Source organism: Protopterus annectens, chromosome 2.part0, assembly GCF_019279795.1.
Source record: "Protopterus annectens isolate FY-2018-M chromosome 2.part0, PAN1.0, whole genome shotgun sequence".
In the NCBI taxonomy this organism is placed as follows: Eukaryota; Metazoa; Chordata; order Ceratodontiformes; family Protopteridae; genus Protopterus; species Protopterus annectens.
In genome coordinates, this window is record NC_056728.1 from 240387077 (window position 1) to 240408670 (window position 21594).

At 38.5% G+C, this 21594-nt stretch overlaps 1 protein-coding gene across 1 annotated transcript; it reads left to right on the plus strand.

The window, feature by feature from the left end:
- Positions 1-1573: 1573 nt before the first annotated feature.
- On the plus strand, positions 1574-15929 carry LOC122793044 (gamma-crystallin M2-like). The gene is made up of 3 exons (XM_044060716.1): positions 1574-1739; positions 9107-9349; positions 15636-15929. The coding sequence occupies exons 1-3, from the start codon at positions 1731-1733 to the stop codon at positions 15909-15911; spliced, it is 528 nt and encodes a 175-aa protein (XP_043916651.1). The 5' UTR covers positions 1574-1730; the 3' UTR covers positions 15912-15929.
- The last annotated feature ends 5665 nt before the right edge of the window (positions 15930-21594 follow it).

Sequence of the window (21594 nt, forward strand, 5' to 3'; positions counted from 1 at the left end):
AAAGGAAGAAAAAAGTAATGTGCATGGTGTGGGGAACCCAAGATTGGGAGAAACAGAGGGGAGAACTTGAGGATGTATGCTTGTTTTGTGGGGTGGCTGAAACAGTAGGCAGTGCCCTAGGGCACCATTTCACGTGTCCAGCCATGTACATAGAGTTGTAATGTATCATTGTTACATCTAATGCAAATAACTGTGAATGTCCCTTTGTGAGCTGGGCCAACATACTGCGGTACACAGGCTTGTTCTAATGTAAGAGCATTGTAGCTACAGTTGTGTGTGTGTACTACTCCTAAAAGTTTGCAGCATGAACTAAAAGGATGGGTAGGAAGTCTGGCAGTGGCAGGGTGACATTTAGACTGGAAATGCTTATGGGGCCCCCAACTTGACATTTGATGGTGGGTCCCCAAAATACTAACACCAGCCCTGAAATGGATCCCAAAGAAATTCACTCGAGGCAAATCTTGACATCCATGTGAAAAACACATAATAATGGGTTATATTCAGAGACTAGATCACAATTCTTTATAGTGCATGTACCTTTATCTGCACCATTTACTACTAGATACAGAGAGATAATGAACTAAGTGTTTTTCTGGCTTTGAAATCCATAAAGCACTTGGTGAATGCTGTCAGAAAGGCAGTAAGCCAAATCTTTTTAAGTTCCAGAAAGTCAGGGACTCATTACCTGCAGAGACAGCAGACAGAAATAAATCTGTTTTAATTTAATTCTGCTGCTGTTACTTGCCAGTCAGAACTGTCAGGTTTAACTGCCTAGCATGATACCTGATCTTAACAACTGAAGCAGGGATGCTTAACAATTGCTAAGACTGGGTCTTGCTCTACTGAAGTGCTTAACTGATTTGTCTTTTATCAGATTTCAGAGTGTAATCATCATATTCTATGCATTGCATTTCATTTAATTAATACTTTTTGAATAAATACCAAGAAAATCTGAGCATAAATAGGAAGAGCATATGAAAACTTTTGACAACTTATAAATAGTTTACTTCTGTGAAGTGCACTTTCCATATCATTAAGTATCACAGGAAAATGTAAAAATATAGATTTTATTTTCTATACATTATTACATAATATGAAATGACAAACTTAGTTCATCTTGGATTAATGCATCTGTTTTCAGCAAATCAAAACCAAAATTACTGTGGAAATGTGAGCAAATATGTAGATCATCTGTATACTGGTTCATTCTTCATTTCTCAAGAAACTATCAACAACTATAAACTGCTTTCAGATTCTGAACAATGATATTTTAATGGAATTTGTCTGTGAACCAGTTTCCTAACTCAGAACTTGAATGGTCAAAAAAAAAAACTGTGTTGCAATATTATTGACAGTGAATGCAAACTCTTTCATACCAGAATGGACTGAGAGTGTAGTGTGTTATCGTTTTCTTTTCTGCAGCCCTGTTTGTCGAGTACAATTCATTTTGTTTGTTGAATAGAATTCATTTAATGACAACATCATTGTTAGCTTAGTTTTCAGCCATTGTAACAATACCAGCTAACAATGACACACGGTGTGATCCACATCAGGTTTAATGACAAACAAATCCCTGCACAAATTAGTGCTGACAAACACTGAACACTACAGTACATATGGAGGAGTTTACATTTGGAATTCATTCACAAGTGGTATAAAAACAAGTGAGTCTCACTTCTCATCAGCAGAACGACATACCACATTACAGCTCTCCTGGTATACACAACACAATGGGAAAGGTAATGTAGTATCTTGTCTTTCAGGCAACAACACTTTTAATTTTGAATGACTTATTGCTTAAGTACAACATTCTGCAATTAAGACAGAGTCTATTTTACAGTGGCTTACAGAATGGAATTTTTCAACTGTGCTTTATATTTACCTGTAGTAGGAAAAGTTATTTCGGCTACTTACCAGTTCTTGGAAGAATATTCTGGAAGGAAGGGAGAATGTAAGGAACACACAAAGTAATATTTGCCAGGGTGTTCCCTTGGCACAGATAGCAGAAAGAGACAAAATAGAGCTTTAAGTGGGTTTAAAAAGTAGCTGAAAGTGAGGTATGTAGAGATGGATTTCATCATATTATGAAATCAGCCTGGGAAAATGTGATCCTCTAGGAAGACTGGTTGTATCATTTAACAAACACAGTTGGTATTTTCCAGCTATGAAACAAAAGCTGAAACGTCCAATCTATCACAACTTACTCCCGGGGGTGGTAACAACAAGGGACCCATTTATTTCCTTGTGAACCAATGGCAGACTGGACTGAGGACAGGAACCTTGCCACTTGGAAAGGGGCACAAGATATGAACAGGTACCCTCAGTGAAGTATATCTGTCCCTCCAAACCATTCTGTTGATGTTGCAGAAAATGTTTAAGTATTTCGGATGCCATTTTGACTTTCTGATATGCAGTAAATCATGCAGTAATGAGTCAGAGGATGCTTTGCATGCCAGACACAGATCACCTCTTAACAGTCTGTAGGACTGAGTATAGTGACAGGCCTTGTATCCTTTTATTAAGATATCTCTGAGCATGTTCCAGTTGTTGTACGTCCTTGGAGAGATACATGCCAAAGGGGGCATTATATTCAATGACTAGCCTACTGAGGGCTGAGTAAAGGGGAGAATGATATCCCAGATCTAGACACAATCCCTTTGTTTATAAGCTGTGCAGTATAGAATGACTTCCTTAAAACAATAGACATGTGGTCAAAAGTTAGGTCACTGTCCACATAAGTTCTCAAATCCTGAACAACTGGGTCATCTCTTAGGGGGAGTGGAGATAATAAGTCTGGTAAGGTCCCTGGGGTATATGACTTCCCAAAGTATACAATATAGCATTTTGGCATTTAGATTGGGACCATGATTTTTACACCAGTTATTTATTTGAAACAAACCTTCCTGCAGGATGGCTAAGTCATTTGGGGACTCAATGGCTGCTCCTAGCTTGCAGTCACCTACAAACTTAGTCAGACATAGCCCTTTTCACTTCAGAAAAGTAGATGCTAAACAGGAGGGTCCCAGCACAGAATCCTGGGGGACTCCACTGGTGACTGGTATCTTTGTGGAGGTAACTTCCCCTATTTTATTTATCTGCATTGTCTATGTGATCCAGTTAACAACTCAGCAGGTGCTATAGGGGGTTATTTTCAGTCTATTTAACTTTTCTACTATGAATGACTGTGAAATTGTGTCAAAAGCTTTGGCCAGGTGGAGGTATGTGGTGTGTGCAATTTTGCCTTCATCTATTGCTTTGCTGACCTTTTTAAAAAGTGCACCACTATAAGAATGTATTAAGGGATTTTGTAAAAGAGATCCTGGTTATGGGATGAGGGAAAATAGTACTTATCTATCCCTGCAGTGTAGACAAAATTCAGTGGGACAGTTCACTGTCTTGTGATGGACAGTGAAGTGCAGAATAGCACAGAATATGAAGGTAGCCTATTGCCACAACACTCCCTCTGACACAGTAAAACATAGAAATGTATTGTAGGGATGTCACAATGTTACACTTACGGATGTCACAAGGTGACTCTTAACTTGGTATGGCCTTCATAAGCTTGCCAAAAATAAATTTCAGATAATGTTTAGAAAGTACATCACTTCAACATGCAACAGAAAGATACAGCATTCATTCACACTTTGATTTATTTTTTATATTTTGTGCTGTGATTCCTTTTCATGTATCTGCACTAACAAAGATGACTTAAAATATGCAGATATGTTTTCTTTCTTTGCTTGTTGTTTGCCTGTATGCGATGACCTAATTCTACCTCTGATATCACTATTTGGCTGTGCTATAATTGCTCTGTAACAAACAAGGAATAAGATGGGTCATGCATGAAGAAGCTTCCAGATTAGATAAAGAACAGGTGAATGTAAAATAGTTTCATGTAGTAGTTTTCTGTAGCAGATGAAAAGAATTGCAGGAATATATAAATACCTGGAATCTATGATTTATCTGTGCTAAAGCTGAACTTTTAGCAGTATTGAAAAAAAGGATTAATTGTGAGAGGACTGGTGAAGTCCTAGAGAAGGCATAGCAAGCTAAGTATTTATTGGCTCAGGATTAATACCCCAGTGATAAGGTTGCATAGCTTTGGGTGGAGAACAAAGGCAAACACATACAATCTAAGATGGTGGAGAGTTGAGAAATGTCAATATCATGATGTCTGACATCAGTGGATGCAACCATTTCTTCAGAGGAGGGGGGCCTGAACCCTTTAAATGGTATAAGTAAAGTCCTACTGAATCTTCAGCTTTGTGGTTCCCCCTAGAATTACAAAATGGGATTACCCCCACTTGACCTACATGACATCTGGGCACACATGATTGCTTATAACAGGTAACTTAGGGAAGCAGAACTAGAGATTTGATAGCATGGGGGGGGGGTCTTCTCTCCATCAGAGTGGAATATTAGCAGCTGCTTACAGTTGTGATAGGGGTTCAGACATGTGACTTATTGAGAAGACATGAAAAACAATAAAGAATATTATCTGACTGAAACCCATTGTGTCATCATCATCAAACCCCTTTTTTCCCTCATTTTTCTACATGAGGTCGGGGTGTCATGTTAACTGCCACCATCTCTCTCGATTCAATGCTACATTCCTGCCTTCTTCAACACACATGCCTGACTGCCATAGATCTTCTCTCACACAATTCAACCAGTCAGATCTTCTCTCACACAATTCATCCACTTCTCGGCTGGATGCCCTCATTTTCACTTACCTTCTTCCTGTCTGTCCCAAACCATCTCCATCAGATTGTCTTCTGCTTTTCTGCACATGTGCCTGAACCACCATAATCTGTTCTCTTTGATCTTTTCTGCAATTGGAGCTACTTTGGCTTCTACTCTTAAGTCCTCATTTCTTCATCTGCCCCACAGTGTGCATCCTACCACCCATCTCAGGCACTTGATTTACATCACCTGTAACTTCCTCATCTGCTCTGCCTTTAATGCCAGGTTTCTGTACCATGCAGTAGTACTGGTCTCACCACTGTTCTGTACACCTTACTTTTCAGTTTCTTTGACATTCTTCTGTCACAGACTACACCTGACACTCTATACCTGTTGGCTGCAGCCCCTATGAGTCTAGTTTTGACCTCATCATTCAGATTTCCCTTCTCCTCAACCACCCCTCCCAAATACTTGAAGCTGTTAACCTCTTCCACTGCCTTCCCTTCAATCTCAATTCCCAGATTCGTCTGATTTCCCAGTTTGCTGCCATTGCCACTGTGTTATCCCATGTGTCTTCTGTTCTGCATGCCATTCTCCTGTCCTTTGCTGAAATTCTTGCTCAGGATCTGCCTGTAATGCCATGTCATCTGCATACAGCAACTTTGTTGATCTGACCCCTCAAACCTGTTTGCTAATGTAGTCCATCACCAGTATGAACAGTAGTGGGCTCAGAGCTGAACCCTGATGTACACCCACTCCCACTGGGAGCCCCTCTGTGAGACTGAACACTGTTTCTTCTTAGGTCACTGGGTCCTTGTACATACCAGTCACTTATTCTACCAATGTTTCTGGGACTTTGAACGACCGCAGTACTGCCCAAATCAGCTTTCTTGGGACATTGTCATATGTTTTCTCCAAGACTAGGAATGCCCAGTTGGACTCTTTCCTCATCTCTAGCTTCTTCTCAACTATCTGTGTCACTACAAACATTGGGTCAGTTGTGCCGCATCCTGATCTGAATCCGAACTGCTCATCTCCCATCTTACCTTCTACTACTCTACATATCCGTTTGTAAATCACCCTCTCCTGAACTTTCATGTCATTCTGTCAACACAACACATTCCTCAGTTTTCTAGTCCAGGAACTATTGTTAGCTGAAACCAGTTCTTAACAGGAGTTCTTCAATATTTAAAATTTAAAAGAAAACTTGGCTCAGTAAAATTATCTGAGAGAATGCTGTGTGTGAGAAGTTGTGGTGTTTTAAATAAATTAATTCCTTGTGTGTTTGTAAACCAAGCTTTCATTCCTGTTCTGTGCTTTCTCTCTCCTTAGATATTGTTTCTGTAGCGGATTTGGATTGTTTTTTTTCCACAGTATTACCTTGCACACACCATTGCGTGTACTATGAAGTAATGTTTACCGTTAGGTTTATTCATTACAAAGGCTGGGTCACCTACACAGCACAGATCTGACATTAATACTACTTCTCCCCAAAACAGGAAAAATTAAAAAAAAATAGGTTTCAAATAAAAAATAGTATTAACCAGTACCTTCATGCAAACATTCATGTAAAGACAAGGAAATACATAAACACTTAAAACAATGGCAAAATAGAACCTGATTTTTCAGGAGATCAAGCCGTCTCAAGCATTACCCCATGTGTGGGACTTTAGTCCCACCTCTCCTTCCTTCATCACACTGACTACATGTACACAATCATGGTTAAAGAGTAAACATCCTTACAAATAAAACATTAACCCCCAGACCACATCTGCGTCACTTATCATCTTCATCATCATCATCATCAGCCCTCTTTGTCACATTTTTCTACATGGTGTCAGGGTGTAGCATCAACTCTCGACATCTTTCTCAATTCAAAGCCACTTTCCTGTCTTCTTCCATGGTCAGGCCTGACTGTCACAGCTCTTATCTCATATAATCCATCCATCTCTTGGTTGGATGCACTTGTTTCCTCCTGCCTTCTTCCTGTCTCTCCCACATCCTTTTCACCAAATTGTTTTCTGCTTTCCTGTACATGTGCCCAAACCACCTTAATGTCTTCTCTTTAACCTTCTCTGCAATTGGAGATACTTTGGCATCTGCTCTGATACCCTCTTTTCCTCATCTGTCCCACACTGTGCATCTTATCATCTGTCTCAGACACTTCATCTCTATCACCTGTAGCTTCCTCAACCTCTCTGTCTTTACCACTCACTTTTCTGTACCATACTGTAGTACTGGTCACACCACTATTTTGTACAACTTACTTTTCAGCCTCTTTGGCCTTCGTCTGTCAAACACTACCTCTGAAACTCTGTGTCAGTTGGCTGCAACTGCTCTGACTCTAGCATCAACCTTCTCATTCAAACTTCCTTTCATCCCAACCATCACTCACAGATACTTGAAGCTGTTAACCTGTTCCACTTATTTCCCTTTGATCTCAGTTTTCAGCTTCTTCTGATTTGCTGCTATGACACTTGTCTTGTCAGTATTTAGTTTCCTCCCATGTGCCGTCAGTTTAGCATTACATTCCCTTAACATTTGCTGAAGTTCTTGTTCAGAGTCTGCCTGTAATGGTTTACCTTTATAAACGCGATTTGCAGAAGGGAGAACTGCACATACCCGAAAGGCAGTGTGCAAGATATACAAACGTTGAACATAAAAAGGTGCGAATGTGCAATGAGAGAATGCACAGTGAGATTCGCTCATTGCACATTCAACAGTCAGGGGCGGATTGCACTATAGTGGGGATCGGGAAATGGTTCCTTTCCCCACTGTAGTGCGATCTTGGAGTTAGAATAATAAAGTAGGGGGTGTGGGAGGGTAGAGGGGGCTTGACCCCTGCTTTACACTTGTTTTTTTTTTTCTTATTCGACTTTCATGTTCAAAAAACAGCGAATCTGCTGATCGATTTGCTGTTTTTCGAACATGTAGGTGTGTTGACATTGTTAGTTTCCTGGATTAGTGGATTAGAGTTGCTCATATGAGCACTCGCCCTTCTGCAAATCATGGTTATAAAGGTAAACCGCCTGTAATGCCACATTGTTTGCATAGCAGCTTTCTTCATCTGTCCCTTCTGACCTGTTTGCTAATGAGGTCTGGCACCACCACTGTGAACAGTTTCAGGCTCAGAGCTGAACCCTGATGCACACCCATACCAACTGGGAACCCCTCCTTGTGTCCAAACTCTGTTCATACTTGTGCTGTTGGGTGCCTGTACCTAACCTGCACTAACTCTATTAATGTTTCTGGGACTTTGAACCATCGCAGGACTACCCAAATCAGCTTTCTTGGGACCTTGTCATAAGCTTTCTCCAAGTCATGGAATGACTAGTTGGGTTATATCCTTATCTCTAGCTTTTTCTGAGCTATCTGTCAACTATTTGCGTTACTTCTACGCAACAAAAATGGAAAATATAGATTCACAGTGAGTAATTGTACCTATTATGGCCACATTGGGAAATAGTACAAAAATAAGGTCAACAACAAGAAAAGCCAGATGTTTCTAAAAACACAAATAAAATAACCCCCCCCCCGTACAACCCCCACCTACACCTGTTCATCATTAAATATACTGACTGGGAGATCATTTAACCTTGAGTATGTGGAAAACTTGCTTAATCCCAAAATCCTGTCTATTCCTGTTCTGAATAAAGTTGCTTTTGTACAATCCATCTGTGACTACAATGCACAACTAAAATGATTGAAGGCTCAATAACTAAATAAAAACACAGAAATATTTCAATAGAATTGTAGCAGTACACTTATATCAAATCTCAATCCCCAAAAGAAACAGTCCTGCAAATAGCAACACCCATCTATTTCACATAAATGGGATCCCGAAAATCTGGTTTATGTTATTGCACTTGGAAAAATACCACACTCCACATTCAAACTGATCAAGTTCTAACAGGTGTGATATGTACAGACAAATCTAGTAGGCATTATTACTTTATAACTGACACCTGGAACCACACAGAATACTTCATAGTGGCGGTTCCTCCTGAGATTTCACCAGTAAATTTTAACAAATGAGGCACTATAGAGTATGGAAGTTCTGCATAACCTGCCTCTCCTATGAAACAGCATGCATGACCTACAACAATCATTACATTGTCTCATCTGTCATTTGAAATCCTGTTATTTCTTGATGTTTCTACCTGCTTTTAGGAACTTTGTTTTTGAAACTTTCACCATGGCAGGTGGAAGTGGCCTTGAAAGGGCCACAGATAAATGACATATTAGGAAAAGATATGAAATACAGTGTACATGCATGTGGGTATATCTGTGGGTGCAGGTACAAGAGTGTGAAAGCACATGCAACTTACAGATCATTTCTTAAAATTACAATAGACATAGAAACTACTTTTAAAATAATTAAGTAGTGCACTGATATCTGTATTCTGTTAATCTTTAATCACAGATAATATTCTATGAGGACCGTAACTTCCAGGGTCGACACTATGAGTGCTACAGTGACTGTGCCGAACTGCAGTCTTACTTCAGTCGCTGTAACTCCATCCGAGTCGAAAGTGGCTGCTGGATGATCTATGAGCGTTCCAATTACACAGGGTACCAGTACTTCCTGAGCAGGGGTGAATACCCTGATTACCAGCGCTGGATGGGTTTTAACGACACAGTCAGGTCCTGCCGCATGATTCCTGCAGTAAGTACTTTACCTGTATTCTTAAGTATGAAGAGTTTCTTGTTGATTGTTATTTTAAATGATTTTCATGTTATCGATAAATCTGCGTGTGTGTGTGTGTGTGTGTGTGTGTGTGTGTGTGTGTGTGTGTGTGTGTGTGTGTGTGTGTGTGTGTGTGTGTGTGTGTGTGTGTGTGTGTGTGTGTGTGTGTGTGTGTGTGTGTGTGTGTGTGTGTGTGTGTGTGTATGTATATCTATATATATATATATATATATATATATATATTTATATATATATATATATATATATATATATATATATATATATATATATATATATATATCTATATGGATTCATATATATATATCGATTTATAGAATATTGAGCCTATGAAGCAGAAAATCCAAATACCCAAAACTACACAGTCACGAAGGCCTGAATCCCGAAACCACAAAACTGCGAAATTCAAACTCCCAACACTTGCAACATCATTACAACACAAATAAGCAAGCACACACACCTACCCTTATTATATGCAGGTGGGCAAGCCCCCATGCACCCCCTATGTGGGGGGGATGTGCCCCCACACCACCCTACTTAAATATTGTAACTCCAAGGTCGCACTACATACACAGACACGCACAAAACAGCACCACACAAACTACATTCTTCTTGTACACACACATCACAGTAACAACACACACTAACACACACTACAGCCCCCACCCAACACCCTTAAACATAAACACTTAGCTGAATCCACGAACACATCACAACACCAGAACCGCTAATTCAAAAATCTCCCGCATTCGAGATTTTGAATTTCGCGCTTCTGTGGTTGCAGTCTTCCGATCCTTCCACTTTATGAACTCTAAATACTGAAATTCGAGATTTCAGTATTTCAAGCTTATAAAGTGTCCCCACAGCTATATATAGGTTGTGGGAGATCACAGTTTTCATTCCAATCTAGGGTTAGATGCTATGTGTCCATCTGTTGTAAACCAGTACAAATGAGGCTTCTACATCAAAACATTACTACTATTTATTATTTATTTTTGAAAAATCTGTGCTGTCTGCTAGATATTATGTTTCTAATCATAAACATTACATTAAAAGATGATCCAAAAAGACATCTGAATTCATACCTCTCAACTGTCTAGATTTTCACCTCATATTTTTGGTCTACGCCTCATAAAATTTGTGTTTTTTATGGCAAATCACTGAGGACTGAAGTCACTAAATAATGCACACATTTGAGTTTCAGACTTTATATCCTTCAGAAAATGCACGCTAACATAAAACCCATTATTCTAGCAACTTTCTATGCTTCTGAGTGCAATATGTAAACTATATCCCTGTTTTTTGGCCTTTGTCCCTCATTATTTTAGGCTTTGCCCAGATTTCAGTGCTAAGAGGTTGAGAGGTATGCCTGCATTTTACAGAAAAGAATAAGTGCCTGAGGGTATGAGATGACCCAGGTGGGAGGGTTTGTTAGTCTCTTATGTAGTTTTGGTACATAGAAAGAGCCTGATTCTTTTACAAATTGTGTACATTTGTTTCTGTTAGACAGTTCAGCCCTCTGCCACTCACAGGTACAATATGCTCTTTATAGTCTTTCAAAGACTATTATTCAAATTCCCATTCTCATCTTTGTTCTGAAAAACTGCAAGCACATTCCTTTATATTGTTTCTTACTGGCTCCTTTTTACCCTGCCGTAGTAGCCTTTACTATTTACCACCTCTGCAGATGCATCAGACCACTCCTAATATCCCAGCACCTTGCCCCCTCTTGTGACTTCCTGTGTGAATGAAACATTAAAAACAAAGTAATAATCAGTGGTGTACACTTGACATTTCATGGTGCATACAGCACGGGTGTACATTATGTACCTTGTTCTGCCTTCCAAAATTAAGATGTTGAACACATTTATCCCTATTGTGAGATGAGTATATTCAGCTGTTCAGCTGTATAAAGCATTATTTATGCTTGTTTCAACCAATGTTCTATGAATTTCCCTACCTATGGATGCTACATGCATTGTCTTAAGATGAAAATAACCATGTTCCTACTTACCCAATGATCACAAAACACACCTTTCATGGAGGATAATAGCCACAGCAAATATGTTTATCCTGCCAATCAAATTAATTAGAATGAATTAGATCAAGTATCAATCAAAGCCAATTCACTGTATCAAATGTTAATCAGCTACCGATCATTGAATATCCATGGGTGTGAAAATGGAAGGACTTGGAAGGAGAACCAATCAGGACCAGATTAAAATTGTTGACAATAATATACACAAAGATTTATTGTTTGAATCCAAAAAATGGATGATTTTAAAATACTTAATAGAATTGATTGCATTGTGAATGATATTAAAGACCGCAAGAAATGTAAACTGGCAAGGGATGAAAGGGAGTATAGGGAAGGAAAAGCATACCCTTTACCCCCTTTAGGACAGATAAGAAATGGAAGAGATAAGTACTAGCCAGGAGGCATTTGAACCCCAGGAAGTAGAAATACAAGATGGTGCTTATACACCAGACCCTTTAGAATACCCCCAATGAGGTCCAAGCGACTGAGGAACCAGGGGGGGGAGAGGGGTATTACCCATACAACCAGAATGAAAACAACAACAAGAGGGCTTGGGGGGGTTCAAGAACAAACTACACACGGAACAGGAACAGATAGATGAAGTGATACCTTATAAGATTATTTGTAACAGAAACTGTGACTTTAAAATATACAATTACAGTAATGTAGATATAAGTGAGCAACTAGCAGATGTGTTTGAAAAAGGCTTGTCCTTTGTGCCTAACAAAAATGCCACTTTAGATGAAGCCCTTATTGATTTAAAGCTTTACCTTAGGAAGCTTAATTTGGATTTTTATTTTAAAGGCACAGTAGTGACAACAGAAGGAAGGAATATATGTAAGAAAACAAGTGTATTCAACCCCCGATTACACCCCACTGTTCAAATATTTGAAAAAATGTGTGAGAATGATATTAAGAACATGGTGAATGTTAAGAGAAATGGTAGAGAGGAGATATATAACATCACAAAGGAAGAAATGAATATGTTTTTGTGGTACATTTGTGGTAATGCTGACATCAGGGCAATGAAGCCTGATAAGGGAGGGGGCCTAGTCATCATGAACCAAAATAGCTATGTAAATAAAATGCTAACCATACTATACACTGATACCTATGATGAGATAAGCATTAATGAGAAAAACATCTCCTATAGGAAAGTTGACTTGACTTTGGAAGAGCTGGTATTGAACCATGAGATTACACCTGAGGAACATTCATATATGGTGGTAAAGCATCCAAAAATACCCACAATTTTGGAGTCCCAAGATCCATAAGGACCTTCGGGACCCCCTCTTAGACCTATAGTGGATGCAAGAGCTTCAAAAACATATCCTATAGCTAGATTTATCAACAGTCAGCTAAAAATGTACTCAAAGACTGCCCATGGATTTTAAAGGATTCCTGGGACTGCTTAGGTAAAATAACCAATGACAAATACTGTGATGATTTAATCTTTGCCACCATTGATATAAGAGATTTATTTTCAGCTATTCTACACGACATGGGCATTGAGTGGTTTTATAGCTTCCTGTGCCAACATTCTAATATTAGCCATGGACGCATTCTCACTATTAGGACCTTGATGGAGTTGGTCTTAGATATGAACATTATTATTTTTGAAGGCCAACTTTTTCGACAGTGCAGGGTGGTAGCAATGGAGGCAGCATGTGCCCCCATATTCGCCAATATTGTCTTGGCATTTTGGGAGAAGGAAATTGTGTTTAAAAGTGTATTTACTGATTATTGGACATTTTATGGTCATTTTTTGGACATCATTGTTTTCTGGAAAGGAAGTGAGGGGAAATTGCATAATTTCCTGGAATTTATAGAGCAGAGCACCGAATTTGTGGAATTCACGAGTACTATTACATGGGATATCACCCATTACTTGGACATCACACAACAAAAAAATAGGAACATCAAACAATTTACACCCAATATTTTCAGAAAACCCACATATTCCAACACCCTCCTGCACTTCGATAGCTGCCATCCACTGTCACAGAACAAATCCCTAGTAAAAGGGCAAGGGGTTAGAATAGCAAGAATAGTATCAGAACATGGTGAATTTGTACATCAGTTAAATATATTAAAAAATATGCTAATAAAGAGAGGATACCCAGAAACATTTGTGGACGGGATATTGAAGGAAGTCACAACAAAGAGAGAGAATGGACATTTTATTCCTCTGTTAGGGAAAGCACAGAGTAGCAAAGAAGTAGTTGTACATAATGAAGGGAAACACTTCAACAAATCAGGTATATTTAGATTCAACAACAAGTTCTACAATATTAAAAGGATTTTAACACAATTGGCACATATTCAGTGCGAACTGAAAACACCTTGATTTGGGAGGAACATTCCCTAAAATTGTCTATAAAAAAGATACCAGTATAAAAAATATGATGGAAACCTATAGAAAGACGAATGCAAGGACGGGGGACATGGTAAAATGTGGCTTTTGCATGCAATGCAAATATATCCTGGAAGGCAAGGAGGTATATATACCCAATTATGGGGGATATATAATATGAAACAAGTTCACTTGCAGTAGTAAGGGAGTTATATATCAAGCTAAGTGCTCCCTGTGTCCATGTTTTTATATAGGAAAAACCATCAATACACTGAGAACTAGAATCTACCAACATTATTATGACATTGGTAGGAATGAAACAAAACATGCCCTAGCTGCACATATTGGCTTGCATCCAGGACACAGTTTTAGGTTCACTGTCATTGAGCAAGTCACTTTGGGTGAGAGGGGGGATCCCTGAACAAATATCTAGAACTGAAGGAGCTCAGATGGCAAATGAGAACTAATGTCTCTGAGGCACCAGGACTTAACAGTGCAATTTCTATTAGTTCTATTTTAAAACTTAAAGCAGAAGTTTATATGTAAGTGTTTTATAGGATCATGTCATGTAGCATTTTTAAGTAGGTATTTGTATTTATGTGTGAGTTCACTTTTTGTATAGAGGAAGTGATGTCATTTTATGTGATTAAGACAATGTATAAAAGGTGAGGTTTTTGTTACAATGGTATTCTGATGAAGTTTCTATTGTGAGACGAAAGTGCTCAATCAATAAATTGCTTGTGGATCTTATTGGCTTCTATCTGTCTTTTTATATCAGTTTGTGGTTGGTGTGTGCTTTTCAACCAATCAGGGCACAAAACACTACTGGTCTTGGCAGATCCCTAAAACATTCAACCAGCACCGGTAGTGGAAGACATCTGTAACACCATCCTCTCAGACATGGCAGTTATTAGGACCTCAGAATCATTTCGCTAATGCCAATAGCTGAAGGGAATCTGCAATGTGCATGCCCCAGACCTTGGCCTCCCAGATAGTCTGCTGATATTCAGAGTGGACAAATCCTGCCCAACACGAGAGAAACTATGCTGTCTGAGCACGTGCACTGTTATTTTTTCCCTAACAATCTCAATGGGTCTGCAATACCCTGATCCACTCCCATTACATATCAGTAGTGAGGGAAAGCTGCACCTTGACCTGTCAGGTATACACCACTGCTTATTATTTTGTTTTTACCACTATGTGCCACACAGGAAGTCTCAATAGTCAATGTGAATTAACATCCCAGTCCAACATGGGGCAGATGGCTAATGACAAAGGAATCCAGTTCTAATTCTCAGAGAAGGCAATCATCATCTCAGTCCATCAGAGAGACAAATATTGTTCTTGTTCAGGGTGAGGGGGCAGACAGGCATTGGTAACAGCTAAATAACAAAACCAGCCATCCCAAATGACTAACATATGTCAGTCCTTCACATGAAGTCTGTTGGTTTCCAGCAGTGTACACTTAGTGGCATACCTTGTGCTGTAGCCTGATACCAAGAATGGAAAGTAGTCTGTTAGGTGCTCAATTCTCCTCCGCCTAGTTTCTCTCTTCACAGCTACTTTCTGCAGCTCATGTCTGTTTCTAAACCTATTTCTTCAGAAGTATAAATACAAATGTGCTCTGGTTGTACACTTCAGGGTGAAGTTTTATTAAAGTCTGGAACATAACTTCTTTTGAAAAAAAATCAGATTTCAGTATGAACTATTAGGTAACTAGGTTTATATTTCATGTGTGTCTATGTGTCTGTGTATGCATATAGCCAAGTTATACTTTAAACATCGCAGAAGCATAATTAAAATCAATTTTAATTCATTAGAGCAGCAAAAATAATTAATATCATTATTTTTTACAGTACAGGGGATCATATCGACTGAAGGTGTATGAGAGGCCTGAATTTGGAGGCCAGATGATGGAATTCACCGATGACTGCCCATCTGTTCATGAGCGATTCCGTTATCAGGACATCCACTCCTGCAATGTGTCTGAAGGTTACTGGCTTTTCTATGAGCATCCCAACTACAGAGGAAGACAGTACTTCTTAAGGCCTGGCGAGTACAGAAGGTACACCGACTGGGGTGCCATGACTTCCCGAATTGGCTCCTTCAGATGCATCAGAGATTGTTATTAAAATACCAAAAATGTAATTACTTTAGTGCACTAAAATAATAAAGCTTTAATTTAAGAATCCAGTATTTTTCTTTGTGTACTGATATATCTAATTTCCAGGGAAAATATTTGGTAATGTTCAGTTTAACTTACTGAGTTCATAATGGGTGTGATTAGCATAAAACCCACTGCACATTTCCTAGGAATCCATAAATGATGTATGACTTCAGAATGTAATTTCTAGCTTCCTCCTGCAGCTTTAGGAACAGAGTTTAGTAATTTCTAGTGAGAGCTGTGACCGCTATCTCCAGATGAAATAATTTGCTGCTGGAATTTATTTCAACCCCTAGAGACCAACGGACAGAGAGACAGGCACATAACACAAACAAGTATACACCCACTGCAACTTCTTGCTTATTTTTATTTATTTAACTTTTTGTAGACTGGGTTAGTCCACTAGGCTAGTGGCCTCTTTTCAGGGGAAACATGAGGTAGAATTTCTACTACTATGAGAAATTTAGCCTGGGCTTCTGGGAACTTCTCATACTCTTCTCAATAGGTGCTGTGACATCTTTTACATCCATTTGACCTACTTCAACCTCAAGCAGGTAGGACCTTGGTTTGATGTGTCAAAGCATGGCACATTCAGGATTGCAGCACCCCTTTAAAGTTTCACTGCAATGTAAACATTCAAATTCCCTGAAGTGGGAATAGAAATCGCAACCTTCCGGTCTTCCAGCTACAAAGACAAGTGTGCTGCCTGTTGTGCCTCTGAGTCACTATCTTGACTGTGTGCAACTCAGATATCTATGATCAAGTGAATGTGAATACATAACTAATAGCCACAATAATGCACTGCAGCTCACAGTCAACCCATTGCAACCACCTGCATGTGTGCCATGTGTATACACACACACACACACACACACACACACACACACACACACACACACACACACACACACACACACACACACACACACACACACACACACACACACACACACACACACACACACACACACACACACACACACACTTCACAATCAATTACACCCAACTATGACACCTCAGCTATTTGACTGCAATCAAATGAATGAAAGATATACATAAATATTAGCCAATATGGTGAAAACTGTGCTATGATTTTTGGGGAAAATTTTGAATATTTGCATTACTTCCTCCTGCAATCATGATGTTCTGTTTTTGACAGGAAATTTCTGAACATATGCTCTAAACTGAAGGTAAAAGAAAAAAAAAAGATTAAATGCCAGCCTGGGAGCTAATATGCTATACATCCCATGGGTTCCAATCCCTCAACATACACAAGTACTGGGAGACCCTAATTTGGTCTGTTCAACAAAGACCATAACCTGACAGGACACCAGATTTACTTTACTCTGAATTCCCAGGTGTGCTATAGAAGAGAATACATTTGTCACAGTGCACATAACTTTATGGAGGTTCTTTATGAACAAGAACAACAGTCTAGAGTGTCTTAATAGACTTATAAAATGGCTTCAATAGTTAAACAAACTAACCTGTCTGACAGTATAACTTAGTGAGTTGTCATCTGACTTCAAACAAAATATATCCTTGTGAAATTGGTTTAATTCTCTGAAATCTACCTGCATAAACTTTATTACTCTATGCAAGATACGTGACATCCAAGCAAGTTTTCCATGTTTACCACTAGAAAGAAACACTTGTCATATTACCGAATTAGAACAGAAAAATGTATAAATCAGGAGGTTGGCATAATGGTTAAAATATCTGCCTTAAAGATACAAGCTGCAGGGTTTGATTCACTCATGGGTTTATTGTCTAGGCTTAATATGGCCCAACACAGCAGTTAGCCTAGCACTAATCTATGAACCTAGGAACCTATGAACATATGTATGTATATACACACGCGTGCAATTAAGAGATTGCTTAAAACAGATGAGATGGGTTTAATATATATATATATATATATATATATATATATATATATATATATATATATACATATATATATATATATATATATATATATATATATATATATATATATATATATATATATATATATATATATATATAGGATATTCCACATTGAATTACATGGAGGAGAAAGGTAATTGCTACAGAGATAAGAACATTGAAATGTATAAATAACAGAAATACCAAGAATGAAAACGTTTAGGTATAAATTTGAATATAAGAGACACAATGCAGTAGGCAGGGAAGTATGAGGGCAACTCAGTACTGATAGGCAACCTAGTGGTGAAGAATAGGAGATACACTAGAGGATGGGAAAATAACAGAAAACTGAACATTAATGAATCTGCAGTCTAACAGACATATGCCCTTTTGGTGTTGTTTCCACAGTTTCTTGATATAAGAAAAAGAATATCTGTGCATTTAAAATGTGGATTACTACAAAACATCCATAAGGACTCCTTTGTCTGTACAATGCATTAAAAACACAATATTTTAAATAATGCGGGATATTTAAAATTACTTTTTTGTCAAGATAATTGTGTGATATGCATTTAGTCAGCGCCATTTTGATGAAATATTCAGAAGTAATCAACAAAGTTAAAAATAGTGTAGTTTCTTGTTTTGCATATGCTCAGAAAAGGGGAACCACAACCCTAGAATCACTCCATCCTCTACATAATACGTGGTATAAAGGCTGATATTTTACAAGGAAACCTGCAGAACTGGTTATAATACACTTATTCTGCAAGATGATCTCTGTTTACAGTTTAACAGCCTGCAATCACAACATTTTTGTAAGAATTGCTGAGAGGAATGTATTTCAGCTTGCTGCCCTCACATTTAAAGAGTGCAGCTCATTGCCCACATACACACCATACACACACACACACACACACACACACACACACACACACACACACACACACACACACACACACACACACACACACACACACACACACACACACACACACACACACAAAGAAATGCTTACCATCCTATATATTGGCTGACAGTACTATAAACAGTGCTATTGAAAACAATAAAAACACTTAATTAGAAATAAAACACCTGCTCCTACATTCATATAACTGCATTCGCTTCTTTTGATTGATTTTTCGGGCAGCCTAGCCAGACTCTTGTTAAATACCATTACTAACCACTCATAATGGCAGGAAGACCTGTAATAAGGTATATGGTATTATTTTACTATTTTACATTTCAAGTAGGTTTAACACTGGGCTATTTTGGAAATCAAATCAACCAAGTAACTTGATTTTGTTTTGTTTTGATATTCCCTGAAATGGGCATGGCAACTATTTTTAAATGAAAAAAATAAAATATGATTTCCTGACAGTTTTATTTTTATTGGTGGGGGGCTGCATCTTCTCAGAATTTTTGAACCATATATGTCAATTAGTGTAATAACCTTCTGAACTATTACAACACACTAAGTATCATTAAACACCTTAGCCAGCAGATTTAAATTCCTTATCCACTTGTCTATACAGTTTGACCTAGCTGGCCTGACTTCTTTTTAGCGTTTAGAAGTATGGGGTTCAGGACTGCAAAACTCTTAATTAAAGGAAAGACATTAAACTCCCCTCTTATTCTGTCACGGTAACTGCCTATTAACAGGCTAATAACCAAGCATGTATCTATCCATTTTAGTTAACTTCACCTGGTGAGGATTGCAGTGATATTAATCTGAGCAAGTCAAATCAGACTTCCTTATCTCTTATAACAGCTTCTGGCTCATCCTACGGGATCCCAGTGTCCCTCGAAAAGCAAGACATATACTCCTATCATATCTAAAGGTCCCCGCAGGGCTTCCTGTCAGTTGGCTGTGCATAACACATCTCCTTTGGGAGTTGCATAGGGACAGCCTCATGAGGAGCTCATATCACCTCAACTGACTCCTCTGAACATGGAGAAGCAGTGGGTGTCCTCCAGGATTTTCATAGAATGCTGAGTTTCGCATTGTATGCTGGAGAGTGCCCCAGCTACCCTTTGAAGAAACCTTATTTCTACCTCTTATAGGTACAGTTTCATCCTTTTGGCCACTACTGAAAGTTTATGACCATGGGTGAGAATGGGGACAGGAATCACACAGCTTTGGGAAATTGTTTTGTTGTTGTATAGTAAAATATCAAGGCATAAGGTAAGATCATATAGTTTCACAATGTCCACTAAAACAGATATAGATAGCGCTATCAGATTTCAGTGATCCCTGCAATAGCTATACAAAGACGAAGGGCTGATCCACTGTCCCATTAGTCTGCAGTTGTTTATTAAAATGACTTCAAATTTAAAAGTCATGGGCAATCAGAATCGTCATATAGCTGAAACACCTGATGTTCATAAGGGTCATTTGCATATATCCCATGTGCCTCTGTTACAGGAGTTTTGGGAGGTCACTCATTGGAGGTTCTAGCTTGGCTGGAGTTTTCATTTAGTTTTTACTGATTGTTTTTTCAGTGTGAGTTTCTCACTCTGTTTTAATTCATTAGTTGGGATATTTCGCAGTCACCTTAATGATAATGGATATCAGCTGGGTATAACAACCCTGTGTTTCTTATGCTTAGTTCAGTATTTTGCATCTGTTATGCTGAGGTGGTCATAACAAGGCTAAAGTATTCATAGTTTTAGCTAGTGGGGTTTGTATTTGTTTACCAGAAATTGTCCATTAAAATGACTTCAAATGTAAAAGTCATGGGCAATCAGAATTGCCATATAGTTAAAACAACTGATGTTCATAAGGGTCGTTTGGGTATATCTCTTGTGCCTCTGTTACAGGAGGTTTGGGAGGTCACTCATTGGATGTTCTAGCTTGGCTGGAGTTTTCATTTAGTTTTTACTGATTGATTTTTCAGTGTGACCTTCTCACTCTTTGTTTTAACAAAAATAAGGAAAGAAGCAACATAAATAGAATCATTTTAGTTTTGTCAAATGAACATGAAATAAAGGATATTTAGTATTTTACTGTTGCTACATATCAGGTTTGCAGGAGAGAGATGAGAGTTTTAATAGTAGTGTGTGGAGGTTGAGTAGTAGTATAAAGAGGTTTCCTACATAGAGAAGACATGAGGTCCAAGAGAAGACGTAAAGCTAGACAGAGCTAATGGGTGACAAAGGAGAGGAGGTCAATGAAGTAAATAACATAGGGGACAGGTAAAGGACTGTATTAGGGGTGATAGGGAAGTTTATGGGGGGAGAGTACAGTGACAGGACCAGTGAATTTTTAAGTATTCCTTGGTAGCTGCTTTGAATTTTTTGGGGTGATTGATGGACCTGATTTCTAATGGCAGCTGGTTCCAAGAGATGGTGGGATAGTAGCTTAGGAGGTTGCTTCCCAGTTTGGTCTTAGGTTTATAGATTTGTAGAAGGTTTTGGTCTGAGCTACGAAGTGACCTAGTGGTAGTGTAATAAATAAACTGTGGCAATAGAAAGGCAGGTATAGAATGGAGTAAATAATTTGAAGCTGAGAGAGAAGGAGCTGGTGAGGTAATTCTAGCCAGTTTAAGTGTTTTAATGAGACAGTGGTGGGATTTACACGTTTGGTGTGATGCAAATCTTGCTACTTTGTTGTAGGTTGATTCTAGTTTAGTAAGGAGAGAAGAGTGTAGATTTGTGAGGATTTGGGAGCTATACAATAGACTGGGTAGGAGGTAAGCATGAGAGAGGGTTATTTTTGCTGTGTTTGTTAGAAACTTTTTATATCT